Source organism: Gracilinanus agilis, chromosome 2, assembly GCF_016433145.1.
Source record: "Gracilinanus agilis isolate LMUSP501 chromosome 2, AgileGrace, whole genome shotgun sequence".
NCBI lineage: Eukaryota > Metazoa > Chordata > Mammalia > Didelphimorphia > Didelphidae > Gracilinanus > Gracilinanus agilis.
Genome location: NC_058131.1, coordinates 383,409,147 through 383,430,933, shown reverse-complemented (window position 1 = coordinate 383,430,933; position 21,787 = coordinate 383,409,147). Strand labels below are relative to the sequence as shown.

Here is a 21,787-nt window from a genome sequence, read left to right as displayed (position 1 = left end):
AAAGAAATATCAAGATTCATCAGCTGAATGTGGTGATGGCACAAGGAGGGCATGAGAGAATTTATCAATGTCTCATTGACATTTAGATATATGATATCTACAATAAACCTTCATGTACTCAACTAATTATGCTATCCAAAAAAGGAAATGGAGTTAATCATCTGGTCTGACCCTGATGAAGCCATCCTGTCCTTTCCTGATCACTGTTTCTCTTTCTGAATGCTCAGAGATCATCCCTTTAATAATATGTCTAAAGAGATTTTTTTTCAAGAAGCAAAATCATGCTCAGCAGCCTACAAATTGAGGAGCCCAACCTTTTCCCTCTTTTTAAGATGTTTCCCCTTTTTTTTAATCCTATAGCACTTCTCCCATCCCCTTGACCTTTCAAAGATAACTAATAGCAAGCCAGTAATCACATCTGCTCCTCTATTAGTAACCTTGGAAGTAGTCCCATAGTCATTGGGGCTAAGGCTATCTCAGGTCCTGGCAAGTAGAAGGTAACTGAGGAAACATGATCATGCTGAGTCTGGCACCCCGTGGAGGCCAAGTGGAAAGGATACTTGACTTGGAGTAAAAAAGCCTGAATCTCGGCTCTGTTATTTTTCCAGTTATATGACCTGAGGCAAGTCTCTTGTCCTTTCCATCTACAAATCTATGATCTTATTAAACTAATTTTGATACCCCTGCTATATTTAATCAGTATTTATTTACTCAGTTCATGGTAATTTCATGGGGATCAGTGTTAGACTGAATAGAGTTAAGATTGATAGGTATATTGTCAGATTAAGATCTGTAGATATAGATATAGATATGATAGTGATATTATGGAGAATTACATTCCATTAACCTTGGGGCTTATTATTTTAACAGCACTGGCCCTCATCCCTATAAATCCCTGTCACCACTCTCTTGTGACCCTCTCTTTCACCCACAACTTCCTTGTTCCCTAGGATAATGTTGGTCTAACCCTAGAGTCCTATGACCCATGGAAGGCCCCAAGATATTGCTGGCTAAACCACTGCTGAGTCGGCAGGATGTACACCATTACTGGGAAAAACCTATAGTTGATGACCTGTGGAAAAGTCTCATGACAGGATATTAGTAATCAACCACCTATGAAAAGGTCTGCTGACAAAATGGTTATGATTGATAATGTTTCTGAAGATGACCAGTATGGAATTGTACCACCTCGTTCTATTTTTGGTGACATTGCAAATGCTATAAAACTACTGGAACCCTGAGGATAGGGGTCTTTGACCGTGAGGAAGGTCTTGGACATAATAGATTAGGGCCCATTAGAATCCCTAATAAATTGATTAATCATGCTCAGAGCTCTGTCTCAGTGACTTTTGTTGCAAATTGGATATTTTTGGCCCAGTCCTATGATAGACAATAACAAATAAAAATTCATGTATTAATGAGTCACCAGAATAGCAAGGGAATAGCACTTTAGTGGAATTTGCACATAGGGAGATATAAATATTGACATGGCCTGAGATTAAGAACACATGGCCCAGGAGAGGTAATGAATGTGAGGAGAAAATTGAATAGATATACACCAAAGCTCCATATATTTTCTTTCATCCAATAAATATTGAGTACCTACTATGTATAAAGCATGGGACTAGATGACGTGGGCGATGTAAAGTTTTCTAAGACAGGGTCATAGCCTTCAAGTGATTTATAATTTTAGTGCAAAGGAAATATAATTGTGGAATGAAAAATGCTTTAGATTTTGGAGTCAGGGGACATGGGTTCAAGCCTGGCCCTGCTCTTCCCTATATTCAGGAAGTTACCTCTATGGTCTCTTCCAACTCACTAGTTAGTAGTGGATAGAATAAACCTACAAAGTGGCAATAGTTATTAGGTACAAGGGTTGTAAATAAAGAAGTCAGAAAGGAAACTCCGTACATTAGGATTCATCAAGTCAGGAAGCAAATCATGGGGAAGACTATAAGATACTGTTTTGATTCATGTACACTTAGAGAAGGAAGAGATGGGGGAAAGGAATTATATAGGGCCAGGCACTGTGCCAAGTGCTTTACAAATATTATCTCATTTGATTATCCTCTTAAGTATTTCCCAACACCTAATTTTGAGTAACTTTCCTCCTATTCCCATTCATTTTCCCCTTTGTTATTAAGAAACACCAGTCCTTAAACTTGAGTGGCACAGTTTTTACTGTGCTGGATCCAGAGTTCAAATATCATCTCTGCTGTTCTGCTGCTAACTCTGTGGGCCTTGGCAAGTCACTTAACCTCTGTGGCCCTCACTTTCTTCATCTCTGGCATAAAGAAGTTGGATTATGTAACCTATGAGGTTCCTTTCTAAATCTATATCTATGAGTTACTCATATTCCATTTGCTTCCAGCCAACAGGAATGATGATTAACTGCTCTTCTCCCCTTGTTCTACAGTCATTGAAATTGTACCTGGAGTTTTTCACTATTAGCCAGTTGATTACATTTGATGGCACATTTACAGACAAAGCAACCAAATAAAAATGAGAACAAGCCATCACCTAGCTTAGGCCCTTATTGCCTTTCACAAAATCTATTACAAACGCCATTTGATTGCTCTCTCTGCCTCTAGTCCAGTCTCTCTCCTAATCTACCCTCCACACAACTCCCATGATATTCCTAAATCACAGATCTGATCAAGTCATTGTCCTGCTTAGAAAGTTCCAATGGTTCCTTCTGCCTCTAGCATCAAATGCAAATCCCTGTTTAGTATGTGAAGTCCTTCACAGTCTGGTTCCAGTCTAACTTTCCAGTCTCAGAATTCCTGACTCAATACTTCATCCCCAATCTCCATGCCTATGCACAGACCCTCTGTCCCCTATAGGATTAGGATCAGATTACAATGGATTCTCCCCAGTCCCAGATCAGAGGAGAAGCAGGTAAACTTGCTTGGATGGGAGGGGCAGGAGCCCGTGTGGAGTACTCCTTCACCTCCCCCATATACACACAATGGAATCAGTTGGAAATCAGTTAACAGAATACTGTTCAGAGCTGGTTATGGAGGTTATTCGAGCTTGGTAAATTCTGGGCCAAGATGGTAAGTGGATAGGGACTAAACCCCTTGTGATGATAACTTTCTTTGTATAAATTATTTTCTCACAGGACAGAAATATATGAATTTAAAGTCTTCTACAGATCAGACCACAAGCTGTAGAACAGAGACAGCTGGTGCTCCAACTTGGATATAATACTTGGCTTGGTGAAAGGAAGGCAGTAGTATAACCCCAAGTTAATTGCATACAAGCTCTATCTTCCACAAACTAAATGAATTTAATGATTTCAGGGAATAGGGAGAAGGGAATTAGCTTAAGGAAAGAGGAGGGAAGGTAATCTGGCAAAAACTTTTAACTGCAGGCTAACAACACATTCCCCCAGGAGGGGGTGAGGGGTAGAATGTATATTAAATGGCTGAACTTCTATCTAAATCCCTAAATAATCTTCCTTCTAAAACCTAAACTGCTAAACTGAAGGTAGACAGTGATCTTACTTGAAGGCCTATCTTTGAGGATAGCTATCAAAGTAAAGCAGCCCCAAGCTGTCAGTGACTGAATCTCTCAGCCCCAGAAGCTACACAAAGTATGTGTGCCCAGAGCCAAGAGCCAAGAGTCAGGACCCCTACAAGAGGGGTGACCTACCTTTTTATACCAGGACTCCAACTGCCCTTAACTGACCCCTCCCCTTAGAGTTCTGGGGGGTACTATGGAATTCTGTGATGCAGCTTGAACCCCTCTCAGAAACATGGATATTACACCCCCTATGTCTAAATGTGGACTGAATGAGAATACAGTTAGGTGGTTTCCAAATTGGTTGAATGAATGAACCCAAAGCATATTTACATTATTTCATCAATGTCAGCTTAAAGGGATGTTTCTAGTAGAATTGCCCCAATGATTTGTCCTGGGCCCTGATGCTATTTAACATTTTTGTAAATGACCTGAATTAAATAGAGATGATGGCATGTTTATGAAATTTTCTAGTTCAATTCAATACAATATACATTTAATAAATGTTGGCTGTGTGCCAAAAGCACCATGCTAGGCACTGGGGATACAAAGACAAAAATAAAAACAGTCCTTGCCTTCCAGAAGTTGGAAGAGATAAGTCAACTGTTAGATGACAGAATCAAAATTCAAAAAAGATCAAAAGAGCAGAATAAAGAGCCATATCTTATTAGGCAAAATTGAATATAAAATTTTATATTTTAATTTTAAAAAATCATTTCACAATACAAGATGACAAAGACATAACTAGACAACTGTATGAAAAATTATGAGTTTTAGTGGACTATAAGATCAAAATAAGTCAATCTTGTAATATGGCAGCCAAAACCACTAATATAACTTTATGAATTCTTAAGCGAGGCATAGTGATAGAAGAAGTCATGCTGAACTCTGTCCTATCCAGATCACATTAAGAGTATTTGTATTCAGGTCTGGCTACCACAAACAAAAAGGCCAATGGCAAACTGAATCATGTTCATTGGAAGGTAACCAGAATGTCCAAAGGAATATGGTGTCCATGTATTCACTGAAGGAAGAAGAAATATCTAGCCTGGCAAAAAGAAACCTTGGGGTTGGGGGATAGCTTGGTGATTCAGTTGACAAAGAGCCAGACCTATAGATGGGAGGTCCTGGATTCAAATCTGGTCTCAGATACTTCCTAACTGTGTAACCCCAGGCAAATTACTTTACCCCAGTGACCTAGTCCTTACTTCTCTTCTGCCTTGGAACCTTGGTATTGATTCTAAGATAGAAGAGAAAAGGGAAGGGACAAGAAGGAAAGGAAAGGAAAGGAGCCTTGGAGAAGAGCAGGATAATAGTTTTCCTCAGATATTTAAAATACAGTGATATGGAAGAGGAATTAGACTTGTTTCTGCTTGTCTTGAAGAAGTCAAAATTTAAAATTTAAGGACAAGTTTAAAAGAAAAATTATATTATCTTGATAAAAGGGGGAAAATTCATGAAATTAGAACTATTCATGAAATTAGAACTACGTAAAAGTGAAATCTAGTTGGCACAATGGATAGACCTAGAATCAGGAAGACATACTAGCTTTGTGACCTGGGGTAAGTCCCTTAACCTTGTTTGCCTCAGTTTCCTCATCTGTAAAATAAGCTGGACAAGGAAATGGCAAACCACTCTAGTATCTTTGTCAAGAAAACCCCAAATGGGGTCCCAAGGAGTCAGATACAACTGAAAAAGACTGAACAATAAAAATAACAAAAGCGAAATGGGTATCCTTGGAATGGAGCTAATTTTTCCTCACTAAAAGACTTCAGGCAAAGTCTACATAACCATTTGCCAGGAAACTTATAGAAAGAATTCTTGGTCGTGTGTGAATGGAACTGAATTGGTTTCTAAAGTCTCTTCCAACTCTATGATCCTGTGATTCTCAGGGGCAACAGAGTGACTAGATAGAAGAAAAGGCCAAGAAATTCTTTGAATATGACAAGTGAAAGGATTACAACTTAATATTCGGAAATATTGCCTATTTTTTCCTCCATATATAACTGTAAAAAATGTGACAATTCAATTTTTAAATCTCTTCTCAGAGGGTTGCTTAGCATCTGCATGCGTACACATCACAAATGAGAAACACTTTAGTAAACAAGCACAATAGATATTCATGAGAACTGTGAGTTCCGCTCTCTAACACATGTTAAAAACTAAATAGCCAAGTTCAGAACAAAATTGCAGGAAGCCATTCCACGGAGGAACCAGGTGAAGTCATTGAGCTCAGCTCTGCTGATTCCATTTCTGTCAGGAATTCTGACTTCTGCCAACTCAGAGAAGACGCAAATGTTTTGCTTTGTTCTTCTGTAATGCATGGGTCATAAAACTGTGTGGTGTAGGTATCTGTGTTTGCATCTTACTCCTCTGCTGGACTATAGGCTCCATTGGTCAACAATAATTAGCCAAAAAACATGTATTGAACACCTACTGTGCGCACCTAGGCACTGAGAACATCAAGACAAAAGTGAAACAGTTCTGGTCCTTGAGGAGCTTACATTCTGTCAAAAGACACAGTATGTAGATATATATACTATGTATCTAGAATATATATATATATATATATATATATACTATATATCTCATATCTCTACATTTATTTTGTATATAGCTATATGTCTTATATATGCAGTTTTAAATAAATAAATGCAGTTTTACTTTGACAATAAAGACTAGTATATATAGTGTATATAGACAGATAGATATACTATATATCTAGTATATATACTATGTCTGTATTATACACAAAATCAATGCAGTTTTACTTTAAAGGTAAAGACTAGTATACATATAGTATATATATATAGTATATCTAATATCTAGTATATCTAATATATATCTAGTATACATATACTTTATATCATATATTATATAGTTTAGAATATACTATATATTGTGTCTATATATAGCTATATTCAAAATAAATGCAGTTTTACTTTGAGGGTAAAGACTCTAGTAATTGGGGTGGAGGAATCAGTAAAGACATCATACAGAAGGTATGTTAGTTTTGAAGGAAACAAGATTCTGAGAAGCAGAGGTGAGGAGAAGGAACAGATTTAAGGATTACAAAGACAAAGGTTATGTTCATTGGGACAAATAATATCACCCTAAAGCACCCTGATTCCAGGCATGGGCAATAGTCAGTGCAAAGGCTCAAGGATAGGAGTGACAGTATCTTATCTAAATTTTATATTTTGCCAATGCACAGCACAAAATTCTGTATACAGTAGGTGCTTAACAAATGTCTTTTTTTCTGTCATTCTCCTGCTTACCATAAAACATAAAAGCCCCCCAAAAGCATAAGATCCATGTCCATGCCTTCTGGATGATCTTTGAGCACTTTTCTAAGAGGGAAAGAAATGATAAGATGGCCTGAAAACCCAGAAACCCTATTTATTAACCTAGAATTTTAGAGATATAGCTAGCCTACTTTAAGGAAGGAAAGTTCCCATCTATTACTGCAAAACAAAAAGTTCAAAAAAAAAAAGAAAAAGAAAAGGAATTCCCTCCCAAAAAAATTGCTCAGAGGGACAATGAGAAACTTGCTTTCTCCTACTCTGACAAAATAAAATTGAGTTCGTCAGTATTCTCATATCATCCATGATTTCATTGGGTGAATTTCATATGGTTGCTTCTTCTACCACTAAAGAGATGATCTTTATAAATTGCTATGACAAAAAAAGAAAGAAAGAAAGAAAGAAAGAAAGAAAGAAAGAAAGAAAGAAAGAAAGAAAGAAAGGAAGGAAGGAAGGAAGGAAGGAAGGAAGGAAGAAGGAAAGGAAGAAGGAAAGAAAGAAATTGCTCTAACCCAAGAAAGTTTTCACCTAGTAGCCAACTTTGTGATAAGCTTCTCCAGTTTAGCTAGATTGGTTCTCAAAAGATTGAGAGAAAACCCCTCACTGGGCTTGTATTTGGAGCTTTCTTCTTTAAGTTTGGTAAAACATTAATGTTTGTGCTTGGAGACATCAGTTTCTTCCCTACTGCAGTGATCTGAGTGCCATGATGGAGAGGGAATCAGAAGAGGACCTTAGTGGAGGGTGAACCCATCAAAGATAAAGGAAATAAGATGTCCAGTCATTTCTCAAGGGAGCACAGGCTGAACTAACATAGCCCATTGTACTTCTCTCATTCCACCCTCTACTGTAATTATATCTCTTACTACATTTAAATCCTGTGAGAAGGGGACTCAGTAGCCTTCATAGAGAATTTCTGTAATGAATGGAGCATTGAATTTGAAGTCTAGACCTGAACTCAAATCCCAGCTAGCTATATGACCCTGGGCAAGTCACTTAAAATTTCTCAGCCTCAAGTTATTGTTGTTCCTGGGACAGATAAGCCATACATTGAGTAGCTAGAGTGCAGAGCCTGGAATCAAGAAGACTAATCTTTCTGAGTTCAAATCTGGTCTGTGACACTTCCCAGCTGTGTGATCCTGGGCAAGTCACTTAACCCTGTTTGCCTCTGTTTCCTCGTCTGTAAAATGAGCTAGAGAAGGAAATGGCAAACCACTCCAGTAACTAACAAGAAAATCCCAAACAGAGTCAGGTCAGCCTTGGGTCCTGTAAAAAGAGAAGTAACACCTACATCACAGAATTTAAGAGGACGAAATGAGATAATATATATAAAGTGCTTTGCACACTTGAAAGTATTATACAAATATTATTTTTATTATTACTTCTACTATTATTCTCATCCACATTTTCCACAGCATTTAGCACAAACCTCTGGCACAGTATAGGTAGATAATAAAATCTATCAAAGGAATATTGACTGTGTCTCAAGGAGTTTTCAACTCTGGGGCATGTGAGTAAAGAATCAGGATTTAGAGCCAGAAAGGACTAGAGCTGACTACCCTTACCACTCTCTTCAAAAAAATCTTTTTTAAAAATTCAATTGATGCCTTGTGTTTCTACATCACAATCATTTCTGAATATCCCCTTCACCTCATTATTAAACTATCCCTTTTAACAAAGAAAAGATAGGAGCATCTAGATAGCACAATGGAGCACCAGATCTGGAGTTGGGAGGAACTGGGTTCAAATTGGTATTCATATACTTCCTTGCTACACGACCCTGGGCAAATTGCTTAACCCCAATTGCGTAACCCTTATTGCTCTTCTACCTTAGAACTAATACTTAGTGTCCATTCCAAGACAGAAGGAAAAGGTTAAAAAAAAATAAGAAAAATAAGTAAAAACCAATAGTTGATACATCTGACAAGATCCCTCTCACTTTGCACATAAGACCATGAAGGTTCTGGTTGTAGATCAGTAATTAAAGGAGGGAGATCCTTAGCTCTCTAGGGCTTGAATAGGAGCAGTCTTACTTAATAAAGGCAGAAGAATGGGCAGAATGACTTTGAGGAGACAAAGAAAGCTAAAGCCAAAAAATAGCAGCAAAACTGGTGGAAACAGCTGATCAGAAAGGAGAAAAAGGAGAAGAGAGGTCCAGAAATTTGCAAAGTGGATGCAGCAAAATTTCTTTTGAAGAGAGGTTAGCTTCTGTTTGCATTAGAATTTTGAATAAACTGCCAATTTCTGAACAAAAGTGAAAGAGTAAGCTGGTTATCCTTGGTGAGAAAAAAGTAGTAAACATTCTGCAAGCAATCTAAGTTGCTAGGGAACCCCCAAGCATGGCAATTGGGTAACTGGTCCTATCAATTCATAAGATGTACCACCAAAAACTTCAGGAGACCAAAGATCTTCCATCAAGCAACTGTAGAAGGAAAGGAGAAATGTGTAGTAAGCTGCAGAGGATAAGCTTTAGTGACAAGAAACAGCTATGTACGACCAAAGGAGAAAGAAAATTAAAGGACTAGGCCAACAGGGTGCTCAAATATAGAGTGACCTTGATGATAACCTCCAGGTGATCAAGGAAGATGAAGTATCTCTAGAAAGAATGGGGAAAGCTCTTCCAAGAGAAAAAAAAATTTTCAAGAAACAGAGGAGAATCCTAACCTGAACAGAAAGGAGAGGGGAGGAAAAAAGGCAACTTAGAAAAGAAAGGAAGAAGAAGATTCCCAGAATGCTGAGGACTGTATAATAAGTAGGAATAATTTTCTTCAGAATGGAAGAGCTGAACTGCCTCAGGAAGAAAGAAACTCCAAGGATTAATGAATGGCTGCACGGATGTGGTGACTAGACAGATCATTGGGTAATAATCATATTAGAGGAAGAAGAGATGAATAATGATGCTTGGTGACTCATTGCTGAAGGGCATAAGGGCAACCATGCATCAGTCTGACATAGGCATGAATAAGGTCGGCCACCATTTCAGGATGTATAAGCAGGTAGTGGAGTGAGAAATTAGTGTGTTATTCTCAAACATATAGCAATATTAATATCTCCAAAATGTATATGCCTAGGACCCCAGAAATAGCTAGTAAAACTGGTCTCTCTGGAGAGCATCCCTTGCAGGACAAGATTGCCCCATTCCATTCAGGATGCAATGGCCTGGGGAGCTGGGGAGCTCAGTGGATTGAGAGCCAGGCCTAGAAATGGGAGGTCCTGGGTTCAAATCTGGCCTCAGACACTTTCCAACTATGTGACCCTGGGCAAGTCACTTAACCCCCATTGCCTAGCCCTTAACACTCTTCTGCCTTGGAACCTTTGACCTGAGTGAGATAGAAATGATTTATGTCTTTACTATCAGAAGCAAGCAGTGTCTTTACTATACAAAGTATTTTTGGAATTTTGGGATGTCTTTTGAGTTTGTATTTTTAAAATGTTCAAAACTGTAGTCTAGTGGTTTAGGAATAAGTTTTATGAACCAGAGGCTGGACTAATGGCCTCTTCCCAGTTCTATAACCCCCTTCCCCAGTTTCCTTGACAAGTAACCCTTGACTGCTTTAATTTGCATTCTTAGTCCCTTCACCTCTTACTAACCCAGCCTGTGCAATTTTCATTCAAAGGGGTGGCTGCCTGGGAGAACAGGTGGGCTAGAAGCTCTGGGAAACGCAATAGTGGCTTGTCAGAGGTAGCAATCTCCAATTAGCCCTGCATCCAAACTGTATCATAAACTGTTCTGAGTTTGTATGCAGATTAAAACCTGATTCTGACCCTTGACCATTTGCGAAAGAGGTTAATTTGGAGTATATCTTCTACTGGAAGGCTGGACTATGACCAGGGTGACCACATCAGGATGATATCATTTAGCCTGAGGGTTGTATTTTCCTATAAAAAAAGGGTTTCTCTGGAAGTTGGGGCTTTTTACTTTTTTGGGGAGGGCTTTTTAGCTTTTGAGCATATTTTCTTTTGGCTGCCTTTTTCTTTCTCTCTCTCAATAAAGCATTGCATTCAAAATGGCTCCCTGGTTCCTTGAATAGTGGCTGGAGAAGGTAAATCTTAATATGTGAAGGACTCCTTAAACCAGTGGTTCCCAAACTTTTTTGGCCTACCACCCCCTTTCCAGAAAAAATATTACTTAGCCCCCTGGAAATTAATTTTTTTTCAATTTTAATAGCAATTAATAGGAAAGATAAATGTACCTGTGGCCATCATTGCATCATCTCTGCAGCACCCACCAGGGGGTGGTAGCACCCACTTTGGGAATCACTGCCTTAAACTTTCACTTCACACAGCTGGATGCAAAAAGAGCTTTGTCAGTGGTGATGGCAAACACCCCTATGAGCATCCATAAGGGGAAAAATATAGCACTAGAAAGAATTGTTAAGGATGGTGAGGTCTGGAGGAGAACATAAATGGTATTTTCATCATGACTGCTGAATGAAGGAAGAAGGGAGGGACAAAGTAGAGGAAAGAAGAGGCAGATTCAAGAAGTAAAAAACTGGTTAAGGAAGTGAAGCCCAAGTGTGAGTTCTGGATTTTAGGACCAGATCTTAAAATATAGAAATAAGCAGCTCTTGACAGGTATCTGTCAGAGCACATCTAATGAGGTCCAATAAAATACATACTGAAATGGAATCTTGAAAATCTGATTCAGAGGTTTTTAAAGTAAAAACAGAGGTGGGGGAGAGAAAACAACCTCCATAATGTGACAAGTCAAAGAGAGTAGTTAGTACAACACAGAAAAAAAAGGGTATCAGTAGAGAGGTCAGTTAGTATCCAGGAGTCAAATTTAAGAAAGCCAGATATAAACAACACATACCCTCAGATTTCTATATATAAATGAACCTAGTATGGGTAACAAGCAGGGCGAATTAGTGATCCTAAATGAAAGAGATAAATTGGACCCCATCGTGGTCCATCATTGGTAGATGGTGATGGAATGGTATTCCTGACTAGAAAAATGGTTCTGGAAGAGTATGCCCCTTTCATGAGAAATAGAAGAAATAACAAGAGCTGAGACAATAATATTTGTCTTTCAGGGGCAGCTGGGTGGCTCAGTAGATTTTACTGCCAGCCCCAGAGATGGGAGGTTCTGGGTTCAAATCTTGTCTCAGACACTTCCTAGCTGTGTGATCCTGGACAAGTCACTTAACCCCCATTGCCTAGTTCTTACCACTCTTCTACCTTAGAACCAATACACAGTATTGATTCTAAGGCGGAAGGTAAGGATCTTATTTGCCTTTCTCAAAACTTCTGGGGTGGGGATGGTGAGGATAGAGAAGAGTGGTAGGAATGGCAATTCCAAAGAAGAAAAGGGATGTCAATCAAACTTTATTTTTTAATTCACAGAAGAGAGCAGAAGGAAGTTGGGAGGGAGAAAAAGAATAAGAGCCTAGTTTGGAACTACAATGTTGACTTCTTTACTATTTTCTTAAAATGTACATAATAGCACTTTGCAGATACATAGACAATCCTCTTTTTCTTGCTACCTGTGTGACCCAGGGGAAATGAGATAACCTATCTACAATGATTTGCAAACCTTAAAGTATCAGATAAATGTTAGTTATTATTATTTCTGTTATTATTCTCCACATTTCCCATAGTATTTCTTTGCATATGAAAATATTTACTGACATTTTTCAAGTTCATAATAATTTTTAAAAACAAGAATATATACAAATGTGAGTAAATTCATGGAGTAGAAAGGAGAGTCCTAATGAAGGATGTCTGGGTAAAGATCAATGAAACTTTGGGTAAAGTTCAATTTTCATTGAACAAAAGAAATGATAAAGTCTTTGAACAGAAAAAAGAAATTTATGAAAATTAAGGAAATAGATATAAAATCAAGCATAGAGTTCTGATACTGTAGTAGTGGAAGACTTCTACTTTTTAGTGTATTAATTAGAATCTTGAACCTTTGGATTCCATCTCCCAAAATTCCTTTTCCCTTTCGTGTACATGTGTTGTTATGTTGCTTGTATATAGTTTCAGGGTCTCCTCCCCCTCGCTCTCTCTTCCATGTGGGTGGCTTGGGTGAGCTCCCTCTGGACCCTAGCCTTTTAGTTTCCCTTTTGCTTCAAGTTTAATTTTAATAAATCTTATTCAATATAATACTTGGCATACTGGATATTAATTTTAAAATCTACACTAGCTATGTCTCCCTCTCCACCCCACCCCACTCTCTTTCACCTCAAGAAAATCTGATGATCAATTCCTGATTTATCTTAATATTAATTTTACTCTTTAAAGCATAGAAGGAAACTGCTATTCTGTGCTGAATTCTGGATAATAAGCAGGAACTAGCTACTTGGAACTCAGGGAGGATGTGATTATTCTTTCCTACAAATAAGTGACAGAGGAGAGGAAAGCCAGGCATAGATTGACAAACACCCTAGATTATGATAGAACAAATTTCAAAGAGTGGAAAGATAAGTGGAATCTAAGACCTAAAGCTCTAAAAGGGGAAGTCTGCTCAAGGGAAATGATGAATTCTCAAGAATAAAATTTTATAGCACAAATGATTACAATGAATAAAAAAGGGGGGAACTACCTAAGGAGATCCAAATGAACACGAAGGAAATTAATTGACCAATTTAGAGCTTTAAAAGGCCAGAAGAAGGAGTCATTATTAAAAGATTAGCATCAGCTTTAAAAAGAATTCCTTGGTGAAGGGGTGCTGAGTATTTGTTCTTTATCCTACTTGCAACAATTTTATTAATGATTTAGATAAAGAGATCAATGGCATATTTGTCAAATCTGAAGATAATGTAAAGCTGAATGTTACAACTAACAATTGGTAACTGAATCACAATCCAAACAGATTTCAACAGGCTAAAACAATGGGTCAAACCTAGTAAGATTATATTTAATAAAGATAAATGTAAAGTGCTATGCTCAGTTCCAAAAAATTAGCTTCATAAATAAAAAATCATCTAGTCAGATAACAGTTCAATTGGAGAAGATCTGAGGGTCTGAGTGGTTTAAAGATCAGTGAACCAACAAGATGAATCTTAATATCTCATAAGACAGCCTGGTCTATTTGTGGATAGTTTTAATGTCCACAAATAGACCAAGACTGACGTATGTGATTGTTAGATAAATCCATCAATCAACAAGCAAATATTCAGAGCCTCCTCAGTTCTAGGCATTGTGTTAGACGCTGAAGATAAAATGCCAAAGAAAGAAACAATACTGGCTCTTGAGAAGTTTTTATTCTAATAGGGAAGATAAGTACATGAATAAATATAAGAAGAATCAATATAAGTAAATACAAAGTCACTAAATACATAGTAATTTGTGAGGCAACCACTAGATGAGATCAGGAAAAGCTTTGTGTAAAAGGCAATGTAAAAGCTGCTGCTTTTTTTTTTTTATTGTCCAGAAGCACTTTTAATGACCTAACACTTCCATTTTTGCTTATGAAACTGTCAGAACAAAGTTTTTAGCCTTTAAAAATCTCCATTAAAAGATCTGTGGTTCTGTCAAGTGTGAAATCAGAATTAATTTGCTATGATTTATAATTTAAAATCACAGATTAACAAAATCAGATTAGAAGTACTGAAGCTTGGGTTGCTTCTTGAAGAAAAAGAAGGATTTTGCGAGCCAGAGCTCATGAGAGGTGAGTCCATTCTGACCAGGCATGGAGAACAGCCAGTGCAAAGGCACAGAGATGAGAGACGACTATTGAGTATGAGGAACAAAAGCAGCTGGATCAGATAGTAGCAGAGGGTTGGTAATGTACAATAAAGATGGTAAAGATAAGTTGAGAAAATTCTTGTAGGGCTTTAAAAAACAGAGAGAGAAATTTGTATTTTATCCTAGAGGCAAAAGTGAGCTACTGAAATTTACTGATTAGGGGAATGATGTCATCTGACCTGTGCTAAAGTAAAATCACTTTGGTAGCAGTGTAGAGTATGGACTGGAGTAGAAACAGTCTTGAGACAGGAAGACCAAGTGAGACACCTGCAATAATATAGGTGAGAGGTGATGGGGATGAGAGGAGCAGGAAAGCTGATTTCTGTTCGGGTAAAGGATGGACTTTATAATCTCTGAAGTCCCATTCCACTTCGAAATTCCATGGTGCCATGATGCCTCCCCCATCTGCCTCCATGATTCCTTTCACCCCGCCACATTCTTGCCCACTGCATCAGAATAACTTTTACCTTGCCTTAGACATTCTCTTCCTTTCTTTTAAGATGCTAGAAACATCCAAATTAGGAATAATTCATTTTCTCTCCAGCTACTGGACCCTAGCAACAATTCTCATCATGCTGAATATGGCAAGGTCCTTATCCATCCCTTTCTTGGAAGCATTTGATTTGATTACTCATCTGCTTTCAGTGGGCTCAGGGAGCTGCCAAGAAGAAGCCGGCAGTTCTCCAAAAGCCATGCAGTCTTATCAGCTATGTTTACATGACAGAATGAAGTCTGGTTCCTTTGGTAAAAATTATACCCCAAGTACTTCATTTTTTTCCAGCCCATGAAAGAAGGGAGCTCACCTGGTCAGGGACTACTCTACCACTATCCTTGGGGATTATCAGATATTTCTGCTCACCAGCATAATAGTCTGAATCAAGATATTCTATAGCCAGATGGAAAATCAATACATAAACATTCCCAAGCCAGGCCACCACCCAAAATCAATGGCGTTAGGTAGACAAACAAGCACAGGCCAGATGTGACCTCCAGACTGCTGACTGAGCCACAGCCGGCAGAATCTAATCCCTTTATTTGGGGAGAGTGCTGTTGGAGAACACAGAGAAGCCAGGCTCTTTGGATCCAAATCCCAGCACATGTCTTGTTGGCCTCTGCTCAGCTCTACTGGTTTCCCCAATCTCTTCTGCTTTCCGTTGCATGCTGGGGTTGGAGCTTGGCTGTATAAGTAGCAAGACAGTTGTTGTGGCTGGGTAAGATTTTCTTTACATCAACCTTTTCCAGAGGGCTATCATGAATTCCAAGGAATCCCCAGAGAGGGACAATCTAAGCAAATTCAGCAATGACTCCTTGAGCATTAAGCATGAATCATAAGATTTAGAAGTATATGAGGTAGGGGGGACAGCTAGGTGGCTCAGTGGATTGAGAACCAGGCTGGGAAACTGGAGGTGCTGGGTTCAGATCTGACACACTTCCTAGCTGTGTGACCCTGGGCAAGTGACTTAATCCCCATTGCCTAGCTCTTACCACTCTTCTGCCTTGGAACCAATACATGATAGTGATTCCAAGATGGAAGATAAGGGTTAAAAAAAGGAAGAAGAAGTGTATGGGGTCCTAGAAATCATCTAGTTCAGTGGTATCAAACTTAAATAGAAACTAATTGATCACATATTGAGGAAAAAAATAAACATTTCCTAATTACAACTTTACCTGGTTCCTGCCACACTCAAAACAGTTTTGTGGTTGCTCAGGGGCCATTAGTATGACACCTCTAGTTCACAGGTTCATTACTCACAAACCTGGAATTGGAAGAGTGTGTCTAGACCAACTCCAGGAAAATGAGGTCTAGAAAGATTAAGAGGCAGAGCTGAGACTTGAACCAAGTTCCTCTCACTCCAAATCTAGCCTGCTTTTCACTGTGTCACAGACTCTTTAAGGATTCTTATTTCACAGATGAGGAGGTCATGAGCATTTACAAACAGCAAAGGCAGAACTGGAACTCAGGTCCTCTGATTCCAAATCTAATGCCCCCCTCCATACTTGAAATAAGCAGTGAGGTACTAGGAACTCTGTCTGCCACTCCAACCTGCTTCCTCTGAGGAGCTGTGAACTCTTGCTGTGAACTCGCCATTCTCATTCTAAAACAAAGACACCTGCTTCCTCTTTTTGACACGAAGGGTTATAAAAGTTAATTGGTTCATTTCCTAGACATTGTGGTGATCCACTTACTCATTCTTCTCCAGGTCCAAGATGAGGTCTTTCCCTTCTGCGGTTATCCTGAGTTCAGCTCGGAGGGGATGCTGAAAACAATAAAGAAAGAATGTCAGCTCCCTCCAAGAAGGGACTGTGTGCCCCAGGTGTCCAGAACAGGACCAAACATAGAGGATTCGATATTAAGGGACAGTAAATAAGAAAGGGATAGTCACCTCCAGAGCTGACAAAACTTTCTTAACAAAAAACAGCCCAAATGAGCAACCATTGAGCCTTCTCTCCGCCTTTTCTTGAAGGACAAAAGAAACTTATAAACAGAAATTCAGTCTAACAGAAGTCAGTGCCATCGAGGTGAACAGGGAACAGGGAACCAGAAACTCGGAGGGGATGTTGGAAGACAAACAAGTTTTATTGAACTGAATGTCAAACACAAGTTTGCCTCTCTACAAAGAAGGCCAATTCATTCATTTGGCTTCAACATCTTTTTTCTACTCAGCTTGAATATTGCTGTTCTTATTACCGTTAGGAATATTTCATTAATAATTAGGACAGAGACTTCAATACTAATGAGAAATAAGATCATGTCCTATCTAAACCTTGTATCTCTATCAGTGTCTACCACATGTGCTCTACACATAGTAGGTATTTAATTAATGGTTTTTTTTATTGTACAACATCTTCCTCATGGAGTTGTTGTTAGGCTTACCTGATATAATGGAGATCTTTGTAACCATAAAATTTTCAGTCAATGACAATATTATTATTCATAGTAATTAGTAGTAGTAGTAATTATTAATATCATTAACATTATTTTATTAATTATTAATAATATTTATTTTTAATAGTAATCATACATTTAAAAACTGTGAGCTGGTATTGATTTGATGCTTTATATGAATCTGTTTGATCATTATAAGGTATGTATTATAATAATTATAAATAAATATAGTCATTATTCTATATAAATATAATATTAATAGCTAATTTGATATTTTATGGCTTCTTCATAAATAATTATAAAAATTAGTAGTTATCATGAGTAGCTTACACCAATTTTACACTCTCTGGCTATAAAAAGCTTCACCTATGTTATATCAAGTGAGCTTCATGATAACACTGTGATAAGGTATAGTATAACAAACACTTAATAAACTCCTACTATATGCAGTGCACTATGCCAGAGACACTGATCTTTTGCACATTCACTGGCCAGAGACACCTAAAGTAGGATAGGACACATATCACACACTATCTATAATATAAATGCATTTGAGCTTGCAAAACAAAGTTCCCTGCAAGGCCTGAGGGGAAGAATGGCTAAAGAACTGGGAAAGAAGGTCAGAAGAGTTTCTTAGAAAAGATGGTATTCAAGCTGGGTTTGAAAAGCTAGGCAGTGCCCTTTGATCCAGTCATACCACTGCTGGGTTTAAACCCCAAAGAGATCATAAGGAAAAAGACATGTTCAAAAATATTCATAGCCGCGATTTTTGTGGTGGCAAAAAACTGGAAAACGAGAGTATGCCCTTCGATTGGGGAATGGCTGAACAAATGGTGCTATCTGTTGGTGATGGAATACTATTGTGCTCAAAGGAATAATGAACTGGAGGAATTCCATGTGAACTGGAACAAACTCCAGGAATGGATGCAGAGCGAAAGGAGCAGAGCCAGAAGAACATTGTACACAGAGTCTGATACATTATGGCTCAATAGAATGTAACAAACTTCTCTACTAGCAGCAATGCAAGGATTCAGGACAATTCTGAAGGACTTATGAGAAAGAACATTATCCACTTCCAGAGAAAGAACTGTGGGAGTAGAAACTATTCATCCCTTTCTCCCCCTAGAAACCCCTGTGTGTTTATTTACCCACTTCAAAACACAGAAGAAAAACAACTGCCTGATCACATGGGTGATATGACTGGGGATGTAGTACAAATATCAATAATATGGAAATAGGTCTTGATCAGTGACACATGTAAAACCCAGTGGAATTGCATGTTGGCTACAGTAGGGGGGTGGGAGGAAGGGAGGGAAAGAACATGAATCTTGTAACCATGGAAAATTTTTCTTAATTAATCAATAAAAAATAAAATACATAAATATAAAAAATATAATAATATGAAAAGCTAGGCAGGAGCAGCTGGGTGGCTCAAGGGATAGAGAGCTAAGCCTAGAGATGGGAGGTCCTGGGTTCAAATATGACATCAAGCAGTTCCTAGCTATGTGATCCTGGGCAACACTTAACCCCAATTGCCTAGCCCTTATCACTCTTCTGTCTTAGAACCCATATTTAGTATTGATTCTAAGACAGAAGGTATGGGCTTAAAAAAAGGTAGGCAAGAATTTAACAGATAAGGAAAAAGAGGGAAAGCATTCCAGGCACAGGGAACAATGTGAGGAAGGACCACAGATATGAGCAAGCCGAGGTTCTTGGCAGGGACAGAGAGCTGTCAAATTTAGCTGAAGCTTAGCAGCCATAAGAGGAGAAATAACAGATAGGAGAGGGGGAAAAGTTGATGGCATCATGTTGTGGAGGACCTTGAATGACAGTTAAAGGAGTTCAGACTCTACTTGCTAAGAGGTAAACAGATGAGGGGCATAAGTAAATGTATGCACCAGAAAGAATACTACAGCAAGGTATGCAAGTATAGGTTGCAAGAAAGAAAGAACAGGCCTAGGGAAAATTAAAAAGTTAATCTCTATAGTCTGGAGCTAGCAATCTAGTGAAATGATTCAAGTACCCAGTTCTGACTTGAAGCCCACTGCTCTTTCCATTGTGCCAAGTTCAGAGGAAGTAGATGAAGGTGTTCCTCAAATATGATGACAAGGAACAAATAAGGGGTGAGGAGAATCATACCATATATTACTCTAAATAAATTACATATCTAGAGCTCCATATATATTATTCAGTTAATCAGACAAATGTAAAACATAAATTTTGTATAAAGATTAAGCCACATTTTACATGAGGCAATAATTAGGATAATTAATGATTAAGCCTCCCTCCATTATGTGTTTTGATGCCACTCTCTCAGCCCAGCATAGCAAGTCTGACTGTTCATTCATCTGCCCCCTCTGCAACTGCCCTAATTCAGGCAATCATCTCTTCCTACCTAGTTAAAGAGGACGACTTCTTTTCTGGCCTTGTTGCCTTTAGTACATGCCCTCTCCAATCCATACAACTCCCTGAGTAATCACCCTAATGATCGCTATGATGAGGTCATTCTGTTACCCAAAAACCTTGAGTGTCCCCACAGCCTAATAAAGCTAGTGTACCCCCAAGATTATAGAAGTGTTTCAGGCAAATTGTAAACAGGGAAATTCCTTTGCTCCCTTACATCCTGGTGACTCCTAACCCAAAACATCTGATAACTCCTGTAAGACCCTGAGAGGATTATCCTCCTTGAATAGTCCTTTAGATGGACAGAGAAATACACCTTCAGGCGATGCCTTGATACCATCAAATTGTATCTAAGACATCTATCTGTCATATCCCCTGAACTATGAAGGTCACCCCCTATGTCTTCAGGCAGACCCTGGTGAGATGACCAACCACCCTACCCCTCACTGCATACCACTCTAGTGTCATGTCTTCACCATGGAACAGGGTCACATCTTCACTGCTGTAACGAGTATAAAGACCCCAGAATTAATGTCATCAGGGAGACAGCTTTCCATTGATGCTGTCCCCACAGGAGGCAGTTTTCATCCTATGCTGTCCTACTGGCCAGATTCAACATTACCTTCTAAATTAATAAATTTTTATTTTTAAGCTAAGTCTTGCATCCTTGTAAAAGGTACCCTTCCCAACCCCCCAAGGGTTCACTTCAAAGCCCCCTCAACAATCCTACTACCCTTTGGGTATTCTCTGGATCACTTTATCCTCACCCTGCCCTCCCCTCTCTCCATACTTTGATTCATGCCATAGCCCATGTTTGGAATGGACCCCCACCAACACACTCACCACTACCATTACCCCATATTCATTTGATGAAGTCCCTCCTGTTCCTCAAGGCAAAACTCAGAGGTACCATAATCTCCATGAAATCTCTTTGTTTCCTCTGCCCCATATGAAAGGATCTCTCCCTTCTCAGATTTCTCACAGCACTTTGCATGCTTTCCCATGGATTTTATCCCATTCTACTTTGTATTTTATGAGAATTATAAAAATCTCAGAACTGGAAGGGGCCCCAAAGGCCATCTAATCCAACTTTTGCATGAAGAAGAACCCTTTCTATAGTGTCCTTAACAAGTGCTCATGCTTGCTCAAAATACTCTGCTAAGGAGAAATTCACCATTTTCTATGGCAGTCCATTTCATTTTAGGATACTTCTAATTGTTAGAAAGTTTTTCCTGACATCTAGCTGTTACTCTAGAGTTTAGAATCATATGATCAAAGATTCTGAGCCAGAAAGGACCAGCTACAGGACATCATCTAGTCCAATCTCCTTATGAGTGATGTGGGAGTGGAGGCACAAAAATGGTAGACAGCTCTCCTAAAGTTATTTATAGATACACAAATTTTTATATATGTATGTGTATGTGTGTATACATTTATATATACATATATATATATATAGTAACCAACAGAGCTGAAATTTGTACCCATGTCACTGAACCCCATATTCAGTGCTCCTTCCCATATATCAACCAACCTGACTCTCCCATTGTTCCTGATTGCCTTTTGAGACCAAACAGAACAAGTCTAATCCACAAAGAAAATGATTCATAAGCTTGAAAAGAGCTACTATATATCTGTGTGTGTGTGTATATATATATATATATATATATATATATATATATATATACACTTTTTTTTCTCTTCCATCGTTCTCTAGGGTAGAAGCAGCCCAAGTCTTCTTTACTCCAGGCAAACCTTCTCACATTCTTCCAATGATCTTCATATGACATGACTTTGAGGTTTTTCATCATACATTTTTTTTTGGTGTCCTTTCAGATGTGATCTTACGGCTAGGATAGATTGGGTCTATCATGTCCTTCATTTTAGACACTCTGCTGCTCTTCAATGATGCCCAAGTTAAGTTTGTTGTTTTGACTGCCATGTCACATTGTTGACTCAAATTGTATGGGTTGGTTTAGATAGCTCT

At 38.5% G+C, this 21,787-nt stretch overlaps 1 protein-coding gene across 1 annotated transcript in view; it reads right to left on the bottom strand.

Annotated features, from left to right (window-relative positions):
- ADAM19 (ADAM metallopeptidase domain 19) overlaps positions 1-21,787 on the bottom strand; it is a 126,141-nt gene that overhangs the window by 94,426 nt on the left and 9,928 nt on the right. Inside the window, exons 2-4 of the mRNA XM_044659849.1 lie at positions 20,248-20,302; positions 16,698-16,768; positions 14,690-14,777 (exon numbers count right to left, since the gene is read on the bottom strand). Of these exons, the coding sequence (XP_044515784.1) occupies positions 14,690-14,777; positions 16,698-16,768; positions 20,248-20,302 (214 nt within the window). The remainder of the gene's footprint in view (positions 1-14,689; positions 14,778-16,697; positions 16,769-20,247; positions 20,303-21,787) is intronic.